The sequence below is a fragment of the Acinonyx jubatus genome, chromosome E3 (genome assembly GCF_027475565.1).
Source record: "Acinonyx jubatus isolate Ajub_Pintada_27869175 chromosome E3, VMU_Ajub_asm_v1.0, whole genome shotgun sequence".
Lineage (NCBI taxonomy): Eukaryota > Metazoa > Chordata > Mammalia > Carnivora > Felidae > Acinonyx > Acinonyx jubatus.
In genome coordinates, this window is record NC_069398.1 from 12018075 (window position 1) to 12035133 (window position 17059).

The 17059-nt window shown below is 35.8% G+C and overlaps 1 protein-coding gene across 5 annotated transcripts in view; it reads left to right on the forward strand.

The window, feature by feature from the left end:
- REXO5 (RNA exonuclease 5) overlaps positions 1–17059 on the forward strand; it is a 38954-nt gene that overhangs the window by 10331 nt on the left and 11564 nt on the right. For all 5 annotated transcript variants that reach the window (XM_015067152.3, XM_027043077.2, XM_027043075.2 and 2 more), the window contains exons 6-13: positions 625–768; positions 4691–4779; positions 6016–6131; positions 7229–7367; positions 7518–7612; positions 8613–8715; positions 10113–10216; positions 10950–11070. In XM_015067152.3, the coding sequence (XP_014922638.1) occupies positions 625–768; positions 4691–4779; positions 6016–6131; positions 7229–7367; positions 7518–7612; positions 8613–8715; positions 10113–10216; positions 10950–11070 (911 nt within the window). The remainder of the gene's footprint in view (positions 1–624; positions 769–4690; positions 4780–6015; positions 6132–7228; positions 7368–7517; positions 7613–8612; positions 8716–10112; positions 10217–10949; positions 11071–17059) is intronic.

Sequence of the window (17059 nt, forward strand, 5' to 3'; positions counted from 1 at the left end):
TCTCTGCTTTCTGTTTTCTCATAACTGGTCAGTTCTCTGTGTTTCCTGGTTTGATTCTGGAAGCAAGCAATCTGATCAGCTTAGCTAATTACCATTATCCCTTTTGAACATGTCTTGACAAGGAATATCAAGTTGCTGGTCTGCTTGTAGATATGTCACTCTAAAACCAGGTTCCCACTCTCAGTCCAGTCAGTGACTACTCTTGCTTAAAGAACAGGCTGATGCTTGAGTAAGTGGCTAGGAGTGGAGTAGATTTAGGTAGAAGGCGCTGTTAGGAGTGGCAAGCACTGTGATGGACAGGTGTAATACAACAACTATCTGAATTCTGCCTTTTCTTCAAGACTCAGCTAATCTTTTCCTCTGTTGAACCATCTCTGACCACCCCAACCAGTGTATTCTTCCTTTCATTTTTATAGCTTTTATTATTATAATTCATTTCAGACTTACATTCTCTTTGTTTTCCTATAACTATATCAGTACAAGCTCCTTTGAGTTGAAGCTGGGTCTTAATACATCTTTTGATCTTCACTATGCTTACCCTACACAAGGTTAAGAAATATGTCCTCTGAGGTCTCTTAAACACATATTCTGACAATGTGTATTTGTCCTTTTATTTTTTTTCAGGGTCTTTACCTTCTACCAGTTCAAAAGTCAGCATCAGCCTGCAGAATGCCCCTATTATTCAAAAATATGGCTCTAAGAAAGTGGGCTTAACCAGATGCCTTCTCACAAAGGAGGAAATGAAAACATTTCATTTTCCATTACAAGGTTGGTTTAGACTTAATCTGATGTTGGTAACAATGTAAAAATATTTAGTAGTTTATTTAAAAATACTACTGTTGAGGGGCGCCTGGGTGGCTCAGTCAGTTAAGCGGCCGACTTCGGCTCAGGTCATGATCTCACGGTCAGTGAGTTCAAGCCCCGCGTCGGGCTCTGTGCTGACAGCTCAGAGCCTGGAGCCTGTTTCCGATTCTGTGTCTCCCTCTCTCTGACCCTCCCCCATTCATGCTCTGTCTCTCTCTGTCTCAAAAATAAATGTTAAAAAAAAAAATTTTTTTTAAATACTACTGTTGAAAGTTCCGGTTTTTTGGCTGCTTTCCAAATGACTTAGTCCATCTTCTATTAATAAGGAAACACTTTAAGTACAGGGTTTCCTAGAGTATAGGATGTGCAGCACATAAACATGACCTTAAATATCATTGAAATATTCTGTGAGAAAGTTACTCCTTTTTCATTTTTCTTTCATTCCTTCTTAGTATATTAAAAATAAGTCAATATGTTTTTAACACTTCTTTGATACTTCTAATTCTCCTCCCACTCCACCATACCCCATTTTCATTTTCGTCAGTGAAGGTCTGGGCTCAGAGCCTTGGTCAGTTATGTAACAGGAGTTTATGAAAAATGCTTTAATTTTATTTTGTTACCTCTTAATCATAGCAGTAATGTTAAGTTTCCTTTAAAAACAAAAACAGCTCGGGGTGTCTGTGTGGCTCAGTCAGTTAAGTGTCCAACTTTGGCTCAGGTCATGATCTCACGGTTCGTGAGTTCCAGCCCCGTGTCAGGCTCTGTGCTGATAGCTCAGAGCCTGGAGCCAGCTTCTGTTTCTGTGTCTCCCTCTCTCTCTGCCCCTCCCCATTCATGCTCTGTCTCTCTCTGCCTTTCAAAAATGAATAAATGTTAAAAAAAAAAATTAAAAAAAAAACAAAAACAACTCTATTTAGATATAGAGTTAAACTACCATACAGTTCACCCATGTAACATACCATTCAATAGTTTAGTATATTTGCAGAGTTTTACAACCATCACCACAATTTTAGGATACTTTCATCACCCTAAAAGAAACCCTGCACTATTATTTTTCACACAACACTACCTTAGCTCCTAGGCCTTCACTACTTTCTGTCTATACATTTACTGATTGTGGATATCTCCTATAAATGAAATTGAACAATATGTGGTCTTTTGTAACTGGCTTCTTTCACTTAGTTTTCAGGTTCACCCACGTTGTAGCTTGTATCAGTACTTCCATTTCCTCTTCTTTTTTTAAATTTCTTTTTATTTTTAAATTTAATTTTAGTAAAATTAAATATAATTTAGTTTTGGGGGGTGCCTGGCTGGCTCAGGTGGAAGAGCATGTGACTCTTTTTTTCTTTTTTTTTTTAACATATATTTATTTATATTGAGATAGAGCAGGTGCATGCATGTGCAAGCAGGGAAGGGGCAGAGAGGGAGGGAGGAAGAGAGAGACTCCCAAGCAGGCTCCACACTGTCAGCATAGAGCCTGATGCAGGGCTCAATCCCATGAACTGTGAGATCATGACCTGAGCCGAAATCAAGAGTTGAACGCTTAACTGACTGAGCTACCCAGGTGCCCTGAGCACGAGACTCTTGATCACAAGGTTGTGATTTCAACCCATTGAGTGTAGAGATTACATAAATGTTAAAATTGTATATGTATATATGTGTATGTGTACATATATGTGTATGTATATTTATACACATGTATATATATGTAAAATATATACACATACACACACATATATGTTCATATATATTATTTAGTTTTCAAATAATATGCATGGTACCATCCATATCTTATAGTTTATCCTACTTATTATAACACTTATACTTTCATTTTTTTAAGATTTAAGAAGCAAGGGTGCTTGGGTGGCTCAGTCGGTTAAGCGTCTGACTCTTGATTTTGGCTCAGGTCAGGATCTCACAGTCATGAAATCAAGCCCTGAGTCGGGCTCTGTGCTGGGTGTGGAGCCTGCTTGAGATTTTCTTTCTCTCCCTCTGCTGCTGCCCACTTGTGCACATGCTCTCTCTCTGTCTCTCAAAACAAAAAATTAAAAGATTTAACCAGCAATAATTTTATTTTTTTTGTTGAAGTATAGTTGACACACAATGTTACATTAGTTTGAGGTGTAGAACATAGTGATTAGGCAGCTCTGTAATTATGCTGTTCTCATTAAGTGTAGCTGCCATCTGCCACCTTCATTTATTTTCATTCAAATGATATTCTGTATATGGATATACAACATGTTATCCATTCATTAGTTGATGGACATTTGGGTTCTTTCCACTTTTTGGCTCTTAGGAATAATGCTGCTATGAACATTCAGTACAAGTTTTTGTGTGGACATATGTTTTCATTTTAGGAGAGTATATACCTAGGAGTAGAATTTCTGGGTCATATGGTAACTCTGTTTAACCTTTTGAAGAACTCTGAGGTTGTTTTCCAAAGCAGCTGCACTATTTTACATTCCTTTCAGCAATGTATAAAGGTTCCAGTTTCAGGGTGCCTGGATGGCTCAGTAAATTAAGCGTCCAACTACGGCTTAAGTCACGATCTTGCGGCCCTGGAGTTTGAGCCCCATGTTGAGCTCTGTGCTAACAGCTCAGAGCTTGGAGCCAGCTTCAGATTCTGTGTCTTCCTCTCTCTGTGCCCCTCCCCCAGTTGCACTCTGTCTCTCTCTGAAAAATAAATAAACATTAAAAAACATTTAATAAAAAATAAAGGTTTTAGTTCCTGCACATCCATACCAACAGTTGTCATTCTGTCTTTTTGATTATATCCATTATAGTGGTGTAAAGCAGTATCTCGTGATTTTGATTTATATTTCTCTGATGGCTGATGATATTGAACATCTTTTCATATGCTATCTATAAAATGGAGTTAATAGTTCACGTATCATGGATTGCCATGGGGATTAAATGAGTTAATGTACAGAAAAGTGCTTAGCATGGTGCCTGGCACATGATGCTTTTAAGAAGTTATTTTTTGTTATTATTGCTACTAATAAAATAGATAATATCTGGGCAGCAAGTATAAAGTCTCCCAAATTTGGGGATGCTTCCCTTTTCTGGTCTAGATCATATTTAATTATTTTAATTGTAACTAGTTGGAAATTTTAAGGTACCATGATACAGAAACTAGTCAGTCTCTCAGACTCCTCTGTTTCTTGTCATACAAGATCTAGGTATTTTTATTTTTTTAGCCTCTGTCTGAAGGTAGGAATCTTTGTTGGTTCAAACACTTTGGAGCCTCTTAGCTGAACATGCCTGGTTATTGACACCTGGTTAGGGTACACGATGGAGTGGGTGCCTTAAGCCTATAGCTCTGGGCCTCTGTAGAGAATTTTCACTCTTTGATTCCAGAAAAATGCAGGCATCTCAGAGAAGTCTCAAGGGTAGAGTTCGCTGCATGGGTGCACATGATGAATGTCACTCTGCCTACAGTAAAATCCTTTTAGATCTCTAGTATGGTGGAATCTTATTGTTACTTTTTCTTTATTTAGGAAAGAAAGATGCCAGATGCAATTATTGCATACTTTGTTTATCCTCCCTCAATGCCTAACATGAAAATGTCCATTGACTTTGGATTTAGCCAAATTTTAGTTAAAATCTCTGTTCTCATAAGAAGGAAAAATTGTTATTTGACAATTGCCAAGAAGTCCAGGCCCTAGTATCCCCTATAACAGCAGCCTGTATTTCCCCAGAATATAAAAAAATGAGTGGATGGAGAAAGACTAGAGGACAGACGTTGTCTCTTTTTATATTTCAAGTGTCTAACATAGAGAAGGTGCCCAACAATTACAGTATTTCAGTTTTCCCTGGGTGAGTGAATCTGAGTGATGTTTACCATCTCTAGTTTTAAAGGCAAATATTTTATTTCTTTTCCTTCTAGGTTTTCCAGACTGTGAAAACTTTGTACCTACCAAATGTCATGGTTCTATAACAGACAACAGTCCTCTCTTTGGACTTGACTGTGAAATGGTAAGTACTACTTTTGATGTTTCAACTGGAGTGTTACAAACTAGAGTAGAAGATGATTTCTTGAGTCTAATGTACCAGTGAATCAGTCCATTTCATTCCAGTATTCAGTTTAAACAACTGAAAGTAGGCACTTTTACTCACATTTTAGAAAACTTAGATATATGCTCCAGGATAAAGAATAAATATCACTTAAGTTTTCTAACTAGTTGTTATGTTTAACCAGATGTCTATACATTACCAGAAGTTTACTCCTTCTGTCTTTTGAACAAGTATTTTGTTCCCCTAAGGACTGCCTCAGCTACCACTGGTTTGGCTTGATGTTACACATTTAAGATCAGAAGTAGAATTTGTTTCAAGCTCCCTTTGTGTTTCACTTTGTCTAATTAGTAAGTCTCCTTTCAAAGACAGGGCATCCTCTCTCACTTAGTACTCAGGTAACAGTCTCTCATTTCTGAACAAAGTGGCAAAGAGCTAAAATTTTAGAGTCTCATATCAGGGTGTGTATATGCTGACCTTGCCTGTTAATGGCTTTGTCACCTTGGACAAATCCCTAACCTCTCTCAGTCTCAGCTTCTCTTTGAAGTGGGGATAATAACAGAGGTACCTCATTGGGTTATTATGAGGTGGTATGTATAGAATGCTTAGTATTGCATGAGATGATAATAGAGCATGCTAATTAAAATTACTAGTGCTATCCAGGGGCCCCTGGGTGGCTCAGTCAGTTGAGCGTCTGACTTCAGCTCAGTCATGATCTCGTGGTTTGTAGGTTCGAGCCCCACATCAGGCTTTGTGCTGACAGCTCAGAGCCTGGAGCCTGCTTCGGATTCTATGTCTCCCTCTCGGTCTGCCCCTCCCCCGGTTGCACTCTGTGTCTGTCTCAAAAATACATAAACGTTAAGAAATTTTTTTTTAAATTACTAGTGGTACTCAGCTAATACTGGAATGTAAAACACTCAATAAATGATAAAATGATGGCTGATGTATTATTTCCATCCATCTTCCTTGAGCACATCCTTTTCAGAGCAATTAAACTGACTCGGTTACCTTAGATGAAAGGTTCAGCAGTCTGCCCAGCTTTAATTTCATTCATTCTGGATTCTCTAGTTAGCAAAAGGTTGTGCCATTGTCAGTGGGTCCCCAGTAGGTTATAGTCGACAGCAGTTGATGTAGTCTGAATAATGAGAGGAAGCAAGAGCTTCCACCGTTCAGCAGTCTGACTCTGGCCTGGTCTTTCAGTGCCTCACATCCAAGGGGAGGGAGCTAACACGCATCTCACTGGTTGCTGAAGGAGGCTGCTGTGTTATGGATGAACTTGTTAAACCTGACAACAAGGTTCTGGACTACCTTACCAGGTATTTTTCACCTTGCCTTCTGCTCTCCCTTGAACTGGCAGACTAGAGTGGAATGTGAAAACACAAATAGTTTGTAGTTTCTGTTTAGTTAGGTATTATCTACATCTATATTATGAAAGACAAAGCTGGGGTACCACAGGTGTAAATTTTAATACTGAAATTGCACAATGTCTGTATATAGCTCTTAGCCCTTCTTGCTCTCTAATCTTCCTGTGACCTTAAGGAAACACAGTTTCCTTGTCTAGAGTCTCTGGTTGTAATCATGATCTAGCAACTGCCAAACAGCTGGAACTTTGCTGTCTAATAAGACCTCATGTGAAAAACCTGCAAATCATTATTTATCAGTCAAAGGATTTTAGAGCTTAAGCTGCCTTGACCTTGAAAACCAATACAAAACTAAGAAATTTGAAGCTCAAAAATTTTTGTCTGCCTTTTTAAGGATTATTATGCAATTTTAGAATACACATTTTATCATGATTAGGCAAAAAAAGTTAGTAAAACATTACTCTTTTTTGCCCATTGAAGTTGCATCTATAAATTGATGCTTACTTAGGCACAGAGAGGCCATGATAGTGATAAAGATTGTCCTATTAGGAGGCATGATAATTAGTATCATCAGCCATTTGTGGCAAAGATGTATGTATAAGTTTGTTTGTCACAGTATTTCAAATATATGGGAACATATGAAAGTAGAGGATTGATTAAAATATGTGAAATCCATATAATGGAATACTCTGTGACCATTTAAAAGGATGTGTTAAAATAGGTTAATTGATGTGAAAACTTGTTAATGATATATAGTAAATGATAAAATCATGTTATAAAGTAATATGCATTATGATTGAATTTTTATAAATGAAATATATACATGAATATATGTATCAAAAGTATGAAAGGATATATACTAAAATGTAAAAAGTGATCTCTGGGTGGTAGGATTATTGGTCATTTTAAATTTCCTCTTTGTTTATTTGTATTTTCAGCCTTTTTACAGTTAGCACATATTAATTTTTAAAAATACTCTTTTTGAAATGACTTTTCAAGGAGGAAACCTTATTAATATCCTGACCTGTCCATTTCTCTTTTTTCATTGAAAGCTTTTCAGGAATTACAAAGAAGATTCTTAACCCAGTGACAACCAAACTCAAAGATGTACAGAGACAGTTAAAAGCACTGCTTCCTCCTGATGCTGTGTTAGTGGGCCATTCATTAGGCTTGGATCTCAGAGCGCTAAAAGTGAGTATCTGATTTAGAACTTAGTTTTTCCAGTTTATATGCCTGTTCCACTCATCTCAAATCTAAAGTCTTGGGTTCTTCTGTCCCCCAGCCCAGTTGTTTTTTACTTTAGCATAGGATGCTACTCATTCTATTCTCTTTCCTCCTCAGATGATACATCCATATGTTATTGATACATCATTGCTTTATGTCAGAGAGCAGGGCAGAAGATTTAAGCTAAAGTTCTTAGCCAAAGCTATTTTGGGGTAGGTTGTTTGCATCTTATAACATTGTCCTGATAAGTCACATATAAGTTAGCATATAATATCTTATTTAATGCAAATGGCAAAATTGAGGATCTCTGCTCTTCTTCTTAGTCTGTAGACATTATTCCTTTCATTTCTTATGAATTCTGGGATGCTAATTCCAGAGAAGTATGACTAACAAATGGAAAAATTGTGGGAATACAAAAAGGGGTTTACATTCACAGCTGAGGTTTAATGGATAGATCGGGACAGGGAGGGGCAGAAAAGTTAATCAGAATTTGAAAACATAATGTTCCTATATTAAATGTACAAGCACATGTGTATAAAGATGTTCATTATAGTATGGTTTAAAATAGCCAAAAACCCTGCAAATATTCTGTAGTACTGGTTAAATAAATTACATTTATCTGTATTATTGAATACTTCATTATTGTTAAGAGAACATGATGAATCTATATATGTGCTAGTAAGAAAAGCTCTTAAGATATTACTGAGGATAAAATGGAGATGCGGAACAAGATCTGTATATCCCCAGATATCAATATGATATAGATTAGATTTAGATGTATCTATAGACACAAATATATATACTTTTTAAAGGTTTTTAAAAATGAATCAGAAAAGATGTATGGACCTATAAATACATATAGACACTTGCATGCAAATAAAAAATTTCTGGAAGTTAACTTTAAAAAATGGTTACATCTAAAAAATGAGACAAGGGGTTGGCTGGGGCATGGTCAGAGACTTTATTGGGTAGCCTAATGTCCAGATAATATGCTTGCTGTAAACAAAGCCATTTCTGATTGTTGTATATCGTCAGTCCTCTCACTTCTGGTACTCTCATGGCACTTAGGAATAAAGGAATCTTGATTGTTATGATGAAATCTGATTATCAGATTGCTGAAATTTTACATATAACCAGAATATTTGAGGTAGCTGAAAGAACCTGTCGTTAAAAAATGGTCCCAGGTATGTCAATTTTATCTTGACTTTCCAGGAAGGATATACAGTGTCCAGATAGGCTTGGTCATGATGCCACAGAAGATGCTAGAACAACCCTTGAATTGGCTCGGTATTTCCTTAAGTATGGCCCAAGGAAGGTTAGTATCTTTGACCTGTGTGTTTACTTTTCTTAAAATTATGGGACTAGAACAGATAGTCACAGACTGCCATCCCCTGTTGTTACCTTTCTTTACAAAGATAGGAGTGTAATTCAAGCTGAGCGTTCAGAATTAAGGCCTATATTACTGGCATAATGTAGTAGATAAGTATGTGGTCTCTGAAGTTGGACTTAATCTGTTTTTAAATATAGGATAGAGGCCCCTGCCTGGCTCATTCAGTAGAGCACATGACTCTTGATCTCAGGGTTGTGAGTTTGAGCCCCATGTTGAGTGTAGATATTACATAAAAATAAAATCTTAACGGGCACCTCAGTGGCTCAGTCTGTTAAGTGTCCGACTCTTGATGTCAGCTCAGGTCTTGATCTCAGGGTTGTAAGTTCAAGCCCTGCATTGGGTCAGTTTCTTTGAACAACTTTAGTTTCTACACCTGTAAAATGGGAACACATTTCTCTAGTTTGTTGGTGGTGGTAAATGAAATATCTTTTATAAAGCTGTTAATATAGTGTCTTGAATATATGAAGCACCATAATGTGGTGGTGATCATTGTATGTTGATAATTGTAATAATTAAAAAATCGACATAGGCTTTTGTTCCTTTGGGGTGGGAGGAGCTTACCATTTTTTCAGTAGCAATTCAGTGGGTGCTAAGTTAGAATAGCACATAAGGGAGACATTGAAGAAGACACAGTTTCTGACAGGCCTTATTACAATACATTCTAACCTATTAGATTGTCCCATTGCATATGTTCTATCATGACTGCACTATGAAATAAACTGTAGTCCATTTAGAGCCATGAACATCCAGAATAGTATTTTGTGTCACGGTGGTAGAAAGACATTCTAAAATATCTTATTGGACATATAAATAATAGTTTGTATCTCACTCTCTACATCACAACTCCCAAGTGGTCTCCCCTCTTTATGGAAGAATAATAAACTGATTTTGTATTAAACCAATAAAAGGTCTTTTTTGATGTTGCCATAAAAGCCATTCTTTTATCATTTACAAAAGTTGCATGTTCATAAAGAAGTAAATTTTAAATGACTGACTCCATGGGATCAGTGATGAGTCAAAATTGCCATCCCTTTTTACTTAGCCCTACTTGGCCCTTTTCTGTATTCATATAACAACACCAACAGCTGGTAACAGATTGCCATTCTTGGCTAAGCAGCCAGAAACAATCTGGTAACTATTGAAGCCAGCCTGGGTCTGTGGCAGTGATAAAGCCACTGTCTGCAGAAGCAAAGAACACCACTTGAATGGGTTTTTCTTGTTTTTTTTTTTTTTTTTTTTTTTTTTTTTTGCTGTTTTGTTTTTTTAAACCTCAAATGCTTTGCAGGAAATTAGATGGTTTTTACTACTTTATTTTCTTCAAGATTGCAGAACTAAATCTGGAGGCACTAGCTAGTCACCAAGAATTGCTAGCAGCAGGCCAAGGGCCAAGAAATACAGCAGAAGTAGTTCAGCAGTCAAACACAAGGTAATATTTTTCAGATCTAAACAAGAACAAAGAGTATATGGTTTCTGACATACAAAACTTGGAGTTTTTTGTTTGTTTGTTAAGTCTATTGAAAAATGTTTACCAATAGTATGAGTAACATTCTTCCATCACAAAAACCATGGAGGGAAAAATACCACCTTCTACCCTAAATAGCATCTATTATTATTATTTTCTAAATCTCGTGACTGCTATTAAAATAACTGTCTCTCCAAACAAACAAACAAACAAAAATATTGAAATGAACTAAGTAGCATTAGGGGAGATGATAGTCTTGTGGGTATTTTGATTTCAACAATCACCTATAGCCTTGAGGTATTGCCCAGGTTAGAGGAAAACGAAAAACAGGTTCAGAAGGAGTTTGTCACCACACCATAATAAATGTATCAGATCCTTAGAGTATAACCTAAACATTGAGTATTTTTCTTGTTTATTCTTCCTTCCCTTAAATATAGAGCACTACTGTCCAATATGATTTCTACAGTGATGGAATTGTTTTGTATCTCTGCTGTCCAGTAAGGTCCACACAGTACAGTACATGTGATTAATGCAATTGAGGAACTGAATTGTAAATTTATTTAATACTAATTAATTTTAAGTAAAATAGCCACATGTTGCTAGTGGCTCCCTTATTTGACAGTACAAGTATAGAGAAATAACTCTGAGGTTAGGGAAAATGGTGGTTCTTAATCTGATATCTTCAACTTCTTTACAGTGTTTTAGAATGCTTGGACTTAATGGGTCAGAAACTCCTTTTCTTGACCCGGGAAGCAGAAACTAGTGAACTTTCTTCTTCCAGAAACTGTCAAACTATTAAGTGCCTTACAAATAAAGAGGTGAGTGACCTACTTTCTCTTTGAAGGTTGTGTTCCGGTTGCCCCACAGGAGCAGGACTGTCAGCTGACAGTGTCTGCTTGCCGAGCCCACCTTTGGCATCGTACACCACTTTGTATTTCTGGTCTTTTTCTGGTTTATAGAGATGTTTATCTTAGTTTTTAACCTGACTGTATTTTTTTGGTTGTCTCATATTTTTTTCTATTATTGCTGTATGTGTAAAGTAGAAGGGATAGATCACAACATGAATTAAAGTCATCTTGTTCAGAAGACCTATATATATATATATTTTTTTCAATTTTATTTGGAAAGAGTTTTGTAAACTTAGAGAAAATTTACGTGAATGTTCGTCTATACCTTCTAACTGGATTCATCTTCTGTTAGCACTTTGTCCCATTTGCTCTATGTGTGTATATGCTGGCATGCTTATCCTCTCTTGCTATTTCTTTCTACCTCTTTCTATAGGACATTTTAATTTTGAAACTATTTGAGTGTAAGTTGCGTATATCATGGCCCTTCCCCCCTCTATACTTCAAAGTATATTTCCTGAAAACAGAAATATTCCCTTATATAACCATAATAAATTTCAGTAAATTTAATATTAACACAGTACCTTTCTCTAATTTCATCTGTATTTCAGTGTTTTTAGTTGACCCAATAATGCCTTTTAGCATTTCTTTTCCCTTCCAGGGCCACATACTGCATTTAGTTGTCCTATCTTTTTAGTTTCCCTTAATCTGAATACATCCCTCAACCTTTCTTTTTTCATGACAGTGGTGGTTTTTAAGTAATACATGTTGCATATCACCTCACCCAGAATGTTCCTTAATTATGAGTTTGTGTGGTGTTTCCCCATGATTAGACACAGGTTATGCATTCTTTGCCAGACTACTTATAAGTCATGTTTACTTTCCAGGGTATCATATCAGAGGCACATGTTGCCCATCTGTCCTTTTTTTTGTGCTGTTTATTTTGATGACCTTAGCAAGATGTTGTCTGCTATCTCCACTGTAGATTTACTACTTTTGTCCCTTACTTCTAATAAGTAATATGAGGAGATACTTTTTTGAAAAACTGATGATTCTTAACCTGTTGTACAGTGGTTTCCAACTCTAGCATTTCCTTCATACTTACTAGTTGTTACTCAGCATTCCATAAGCAAGAGTCCTCCCTTTACCTTATTTATTTATTTATTCATTCAGTGTGGACTCACAGATTCCAGTTTAGTTCAGGACTCATAGATTCTTGTTTAATTATAAATTATAATTTATGATTTTACTACATTGTTTTGGTTTTCAGACTTCCCAGATTTAGCTAATGGTAGCCCCTTCAAAGTGGCTTCTTTGTCCTTGTGACATGCACCCATAATTTTTTTTTTTTTTAGCACTTTTTGTTACAAGATATTTAGTTTCATCATGATATTAGAAACCAAGATCTGGGCATTGGGTATGCATATTGCTACTGGGGTGTCTGTGTTTCTAGACCCTTAAAGCAGACAACAGGAAATAAATGCATATAGATATACATACATGTGCGTGCGCACACACACACACACACACATATAAATATAAATGTATATATATATGTATATACATATACACACATATATGTATACACATATTTTAGAAATCATATGTCCATATGAATACCTTTAATTTCAGCCTTTTCGTATAGGGGTGTTCCTTGATTTTCCTCATTCTATATTTGAATCTCCCTTTATCCAGTGTGGGAACATTGGCTCCCAACAACATCAACATTTACTCATTGCTCAAACCTAAACTATATCCAAAATAGTTGTAGAATTGTTGCACCCAAATCACTGTAGAATTAGTTAAGAATTTGAAGTTCAGTCTCTTCCTTATCCTTCACCCCATTTACAACTGAATATTGGGTATTCAGTTGGAGTATTTTTCATTTATAAGTTACTTGGTTTTTCTCACCTACAGGTTAGCTGTATTTAAAATATAGTTCAGTTCAATTGTTTCATTTTGCTTTCAGTTTTAGGCTTTTTTCCCTCTTGAATCTTTATTGATTTATTTTTGGGATCTGTAGAACATTAATGTGCCTCCCAAGGCAAAACTACCAAAAAGTATATACTCAGAGAAGTAGAATTCCCTTACATATCTCTGTTACCTAATCCTTCCCACTACCTCATGTAAGTAAATAACTTTGTTATTTTCTCATTTATACTTCACTCCCCCCCCTTTTTTATTTGTAAAGAAAAGCAGATATTTCTCTTTATTACACAGAAGTTAACATACTATATAAGCTCTTTTGCAGTTGGCTCTTTCTTCTTAACAATATATCCTAGAAATCATATCAATTTGTTGAGGATCTTCTTTATTCTTTATTATAGCTACATCATACTCCAGTATGTTTATGTACCATAGTTTTATTTCTCCTTTTCCAATTCTCATGTCCCTAATTTTTTTTTTTCTAAATGCTTTGGCTAATGCGGCCAGAACAGTGTTAGGTGAGGTCATTGATTTGCAACTGTTCTTTTTAACTACAGGTATTTTAGAGCTATAAATTTCCCTCCAAGTTCTATATTTAGCTGCATCTTAGATATCTTGATAAGTTTTGTTTTCATTTTCATTCAGTTCAGAATTCTTTTTAATTTTGCTTTTGATTATTTCTTTGGCCCATGGCATTTTAGAAGTGTGTTATTTAGTTTCCATTTAATAATTAGGTATCTTCCTGAGATCTATTACTGACTTCTTAAATTATCTGTCATCCAAGAATGTACTTTCAATTACTTGAATCCTTTTAAATTTATTGAGAGGTGGAATCTCCAACTATAACTGTGGATTTGTATGTATACTCTTGGAGGCTCATTAATTTTTGCTTTGTGTATAATGAAGCTTTGCTATTAGACCCATAAACATTATGCATTATGTCTTCCTGATGAATTGGCCCCTTTATCATTACAAATAGGCCTTTATCCCCAGAAGCATTTTCTATTCTGACTTATACTTTGTCTAATATTAATATAGCCCCTCCTGCTTCCTTTTGATTACTGTTGTCATGGTACATATTTTTTATTTTGCATTAGTCTATTTGTATCTTTATATTTAAAGTGGGTTTTTTGGGGTCCCTGGGTGGCTGGCTCAGTATCTGACTCTAGATTTTTGCTCAGATCATGATCCCAGGGTCATGGGATCGAGCCCTGCATCAATCCCATGCAGCTGAGCATGGAGCCAGCTTAAGAACCTCTCTCTCTAAAAAATAAGTAAATAAGTAGATAAATAAGTTAAGAAATCTATGTTTAAAAAAAAAATAAAGTGGGTTTCTTGTAATAATCAATTAGGCTTTGCTTTTTTGTTCAATCCAGTAATTGTTGCTGTTTAAATGGTGTAGTAGGGTTATTTGCATTTAATATGACTATTGATATTGTTAGGTTTAAATCTCTTATCTTGCTGTGTTTTCTATTTGTCCCATCTCTTTTTTTTTTCCTATTTCTTCTTTTTCCTTTGAGTTAATGTGGTATTTTTTATGATCATTTTATCTCTTTTGGCAGTGTATTAACTATGACTCTCTGTTGTGTTATTTTAGTGGTTGCTTTAGGATTTATAATATATCTTTAACTTGTCCCAATTTACCTTAAGTGATCTTCTAGTATTCAACATACAAGAACCTTACAATTGTATATTTGCATTTTCCCCTCCTGGCATGATGCTGTTGTTGTCATCATTCATTTTACTTCTACATGTTATTATTTTACTTTAAATAGTTATTTTTATTTATGTTTGATGTTTGTTTATTTTTGAGAGAGACTACAAGCAAGGAAGGGGCAGAGAGAGAGGGAGACACAGAATCTGAAGCAAGCTCTAGGCACTGACCTGTCAGCACAGAGCCCGATGCAGGGCTCAAACTCAACAAGCCATGAGATCGTGACCTGAGCTGAAGTTGGACACTTAACCGACTAAGCCACCCAGGTGCCCCTAAATAGTTATTTTTTAAAGGGATTTTAATTTTTTGAGAAACTCCTATAGTGTTCACTCACCATAGTGGTTGCGGCATTTTACACTCCTACCAACAGAGTTCATAAGAGTTCTAACTTTTCCACAGCTCTGCCAACACTTTTATTAGTAGCCATCCTAATGGGTATGAGGTGATAGCTCATTGTATCTTATAATTAGTGATGTTGAACATTTTTTCTTTTGTCACTTGTATATAATCTTCTAAGAAATGTCTATTGAAGTCCCATTTAAAAAAAATTTTTTTTTAACATTTATTTATTTTTGGGAGATGGAGAAAGATAGAGCATGAGTGGGGGAGTAGCAGAGAGAGAAGGAGACACAGAATCTGAAGCAGGCTCCATGCTCCAAGCTGTCCGCACAGGGCCTGATGGCGGGGCTCAACCTCACAGACCACGAGATCATGACCTGAGCTGAAGTAGGACACCTAACCGACTGAGCCATCCAGGTGCCCCTGAAGTCCCAGTTTTTAATTGTTTTTTTTTTGTTGTTAATATTTTAGGATTTTTTTTTAATGTTTATTTATATTTGAGAGAGAGAGAGCATGAGCGGTAGAGGGGCAGAGAGACAGAGACAATGTGAAGCAGGCTCCAGGCTGTGAGTTGTCAGCACAAAGCCTGATGTGGGGCTCGAACTCACAAGCCATAAGATCATGACCTGAGCTGAAGTCGGACGCTCAACCAACTGAACCACCCAGGTGCCCCTACGTGTGCGCGCGCATGTGTGTATGTATATATATATATACATATGTACATATACATATATACATATATATGTGTGTGTGTGTATACATATATATATATATATATATATATATATATATCCAATATGTTTACTTCCCCATCAGATACATGATTCGCAAACATTTTCTCATTCCATAGGTTGCCTTTTCACTCTGCTGATTGTGTGTTTTAAGGAACTAAGTAGTCCCATTTGTCTATTTTTGCTTTTGTGGCCTGTGCTTTTGATGTTATACCCAGGAAATCATTGACAAATCCATTATTATGAAACTTTCCTCTATGTTTTCTTCTAGGGGTTTTATAGTTCTGGACCTTACCTTTGGGTGTTTAATCCATTTTAAGTTAATTTTTATAGATGGTGTAAGGCAAGGTTCCAACTTCCCTCCTTAGCATGTGGATATCCAGTTTTCCCAGTACCATTTTGTTAGACTATATACTTTTGTCAAAGATCATTTGACCATATACTCAAGGTTTTACTTCTGAATTCTATTCTGTTCCGTTGTTCTAGGTGTCTGTCTTTATGCCAGTGCCATGTCCCTCTTTTCCTCTCTACTGTCTTCCTTTGTTTCCTTTGTGATTTTTTTTTGTAGTGACATATTTTGATATCTTTATCATTTCCTTTGGTGTATATTCTATAAATATTTTGTTTATAGTTATCACAACTACCTAAAACATCTTAAAGCTTAATTTCAGTTGCATACAAAAACTCTACTTTTATAAGCTCCACTCTCCCCATTTTATGTTATTGATGTTATAAATTGCACCTTTATGTAAAAGATGTAGCATAGGGAATATAGCCAATGATATTGTATTAGCATTGTACAGTGATAAATGTAGTGAGTGTAGCATAATGTATAGAGATGTTGAATCACTTACGTTGTACACCTGAAATTAATGTAACATTGTATGTCAGCTATATTCAAATTAAAAAATTAAAATAAAAAAACAGGAAAAGTTACCAATAAATTAGAGTTTGAAAATGATTAAGTGAATGCATTTAATAATTAGTCAATCACATCTATATAGATTATATATTCATTAACATAGGAATAGTTATTTTTTCATGTTTTTGTCACTTAAATTGTGAGTAAGAATTAAAAGTGAATTGATAGACCAAGATTACCGTAATAGAGGTTACTGTATTTGGCCACGTGTTTGCCTTTACTGGAAACTTTGTTTTCATGTGGCGTCTTGTTGCTGTCTAATGTTCTTCCATCATGAAGGACTCCCTTTAGCCTTTCCTGCAGATCAGGGCTAGTTGTAATGAATTCTGT